General features: G+C 45.0%; 1 protein-coding gene across 1 annotated transcript in view; it reads left to right on the top strand.

Annotated features, from left to right (window-relative positions):
- The window catches only part of LOC131290058 (voltage-dependent calcium channel type A subunit alpha-1-like), a 19,993-nt gene that overhangs the window by 12,685 nt on the left and 4,808 nt on the right, over positions 1-2,500 (top strand). Inside the window, exons 12-20 of the mRNA XM_058319437.1 lie at positions 336-702; positions 775-885; positions 948-1,031; positions 1,108-1,290; positions 1,376-1,467; positions 1,543-1,693; positions 1,764-1,891; positions 1,967-2,169; positions 2,249-2,500. The exon at positions 2,249-2,500 is cut by the window's right edge and continues 58 nt beyond it. Coding sequence (XP_058175420.1) covers positions 336-702; positions 775-885; positions 948-1,031; positions 1,108-1,290; positions 1,376-1,467; positions 1,543-1,693; positions 1,764-1,891; positions 1,967-2,169; positions 2,249-2,500 — 1,571 coding nt within the window. The remainder of the gene's footprint in view (positions 1-335; positions 703-774; positions 886-947; positions 1,032-1,107; positions 1,291-1,375; positions 1,468-1,542; positions 1,694-1,763; positions 1,892-1,966; positions 2,170-2,248) is intronic.

The following is a 2,500-nucleotide window of genomic DNA, read 5'->3' as shown; positions in this document are numbered from 1 at the left end:
CACTAGCATACATTGCTGTGGAATCATACCCAAATGCTTTTTGGCGGTCATTTTGACCGCTCTTGGATTCTAGTGTTAAATAAAATAACAATCTTGTTAGCATTTTTTCCTTCTGAAACTAATAATCATCTTCACTAATGGCAAGTATGCTGATCCATTTTTATTCATTAGAGCCATAGGTTTTTGGTTTGATTAATATTAACATTAGAAATCTCGTTGGTTTCAAATCCTCAGTAACAAAACCGCCCAATAAAGCTTTTCCAAGCTATTTTGTGCAGTAATGTTTGATTACCTTACTAATCTAACACTTTTTCACTTACTTTGTCGGCCGTCAGGGTGCTCCAAAACTCGATGGCGGCTACGTACGAAGATGAGGGACCAATACAAAACTTCCGCATCGAAATGTCGATCTTCTACGTGGTGTACTTCGTCGTGTTTCCGTTCTTCTTCGTCAACATCTTCGTGGCCTTGATCATCATCACGTTCCAGGAGCAGGGCGAGGCCGAACTGCAGGACGGTGAGATCGACAAGAACCAGAAGTCCTGTATCGACTTCACGATCGGAGCTCGCCCGCTCGAGCGGTACATCCCAACGAAACATTCCGGCTTTAAGTACACGGTCTGGAGGATCATCGTGTCCGCACCGTTCGAGTACTTCATCATGTCACTCATTGTTTTCAATACGCTTCTGCTGATGATGAAGGTATGGCAGCAGTACGCGCTAAACGTACTTGCTTGTACGCAAGAGTCTTAATACGATCCTTTAACCTTTCAGTGTCACAATCAGAACAAAAAATTGGAAAACTTCATGAAGTATCTTAACATGATATTCACCGGAATGTTTAGCGTCGAAACGGTTCTTAAGATAATAGGATTTGGGGCAAGGGTATGTAGCTTTAGCGATACAGTCTCTCCACTTCATTTATAACCCTGTTTTATAACTTGCAGAATTTCTTCAAAGATGCTTGGAACGTGTTTGACTTGATTACCGTTATTGGAAGTATAGTAGACGCGTTGATATTGCTGTTATGGGTATGGATCGATCATCGCACAGCTCATCTCATCCATCATCCTCCTTAACTCCACATTGTTCCCTTTCTGCTCGCAGGAAAATTCCTTCAACGTCGGGTTTCTTCGCCTGTTCCGTGCTGCCCGTTTGATTAAGCTACTGCGCCAAGGCGACACCATCCGTATCCTCCTGTGGACTTTTGTCCAATCCTTCAAAGCACTGCCCTACGTTTGCCTGCTGATTGCCATGCTGTTCTTTATCTACGCTATTATAGGAATGCAGGTATATCAAACGAAACCTCCCAACATCTGTTAGTCTGTAGATTCAATATTTTACGAGTAACACTTTTTCACTCCCTTTCCAAAAGGTTTTTGGAAACATAGCACTAGATTCCGACACTGCCATCAGTCGTCATAATAACTTCCGATCGTTTCTCGATGGTTTAATGTTACTATTTCGGTAATTATCCCCACCCATCATGTGCAACGTCGTTGGCAGGTGGTAATCGTTACACCACTTCTTAACCCATTGCAGCTGCGCTACCGGCGAATCATGGCCCAACATAATGTTGGCGTGTCTCAAAGGAAGACCGTGTGATCTTGATGCTAACAAGCCGAACGAAACTTGCGGCTCGACATTGGCGTACGGGTACTTTGTATCCTTTATTTTCTTCTGTTCCTTCTTGGTAAGTTTATCATTGAATCGTTTCATAATCACAGGAGGAACTGATCAAGCCCCATCAATTTCGTCTTCAGATGCTGAACTTGTTCGTCGCTGTCATCATGGACAATTTCGACTATCTCACACGAGATTCCAGTATCCTCGGAGCCCATCATTTGGATGAGTTTGTTCGAATATGGGCAGAGTACGATCCATCCGCGTCGTAAGTGTCATACACGACGGCAATGCTGTTGACCAAATCTGAAAATTATAACATTTTTTATGTTCTTCCGTTCAGTGGTAAACTGCACTACACCGAAATGTACGACATGCTGAAAAACATGGCACCGCCGCTCGGGTTCGGCAACAAGTGTCCCAACCGGCTGGCGTATAAAAAGTTGATACGCATGAACATGCCCGTGGACGAGGAGGGACGGGTTGGCTTCACGACGACACTGTTTGCATTGATTCGGGAAAATTTGAGTATCAAAATGCGTCCAGGTACGATCGCGATGGAGATAAGCCGTGGGCTTCAGTAATGATTACCTGTGGTTTGTTGTTTTTTTCTCCCGCTCCATAGCTGAGGAGATGGATCAAGCTGACACCGAGCTACGCCAAACGATACGACAAATTTGGCCCATCCAGGCGAAGAAGATGCTGGACCTGCTGGTACCTCCCAACAATGTGCTCAACACGGGCAAAATGACGGTTGGCAAAATCTACGCCGGCATCCTGATGCTCGAAACGTGGCGCAACAACAAGACCGCCCAGTACGACTTCGAACCGGACCTGCAGGAGCACAAGGGTCACGAGCTGCAGGAACCGTACATCG

This window comes from Anopheles ziemanni, chromosome 3 (genome assembly GCF_943734765.1).
Source record: "Anopheles ziemanni chromosome 3, idAnoZiCoDA_A2_x.2, whole genome shotgun sequence".
Taxonomy (NCBI): Eukaryota; Metazoa; Arthropoda; class Insecta; order Diptera; family Culicidae; genus Anopheles; species Anopheles ziemanni.
The sequence above is the reverse complement of the archived record's forward strand: the minus strand, read 5'-3'. Positions and strand labels throughout refer to the sequence as shown.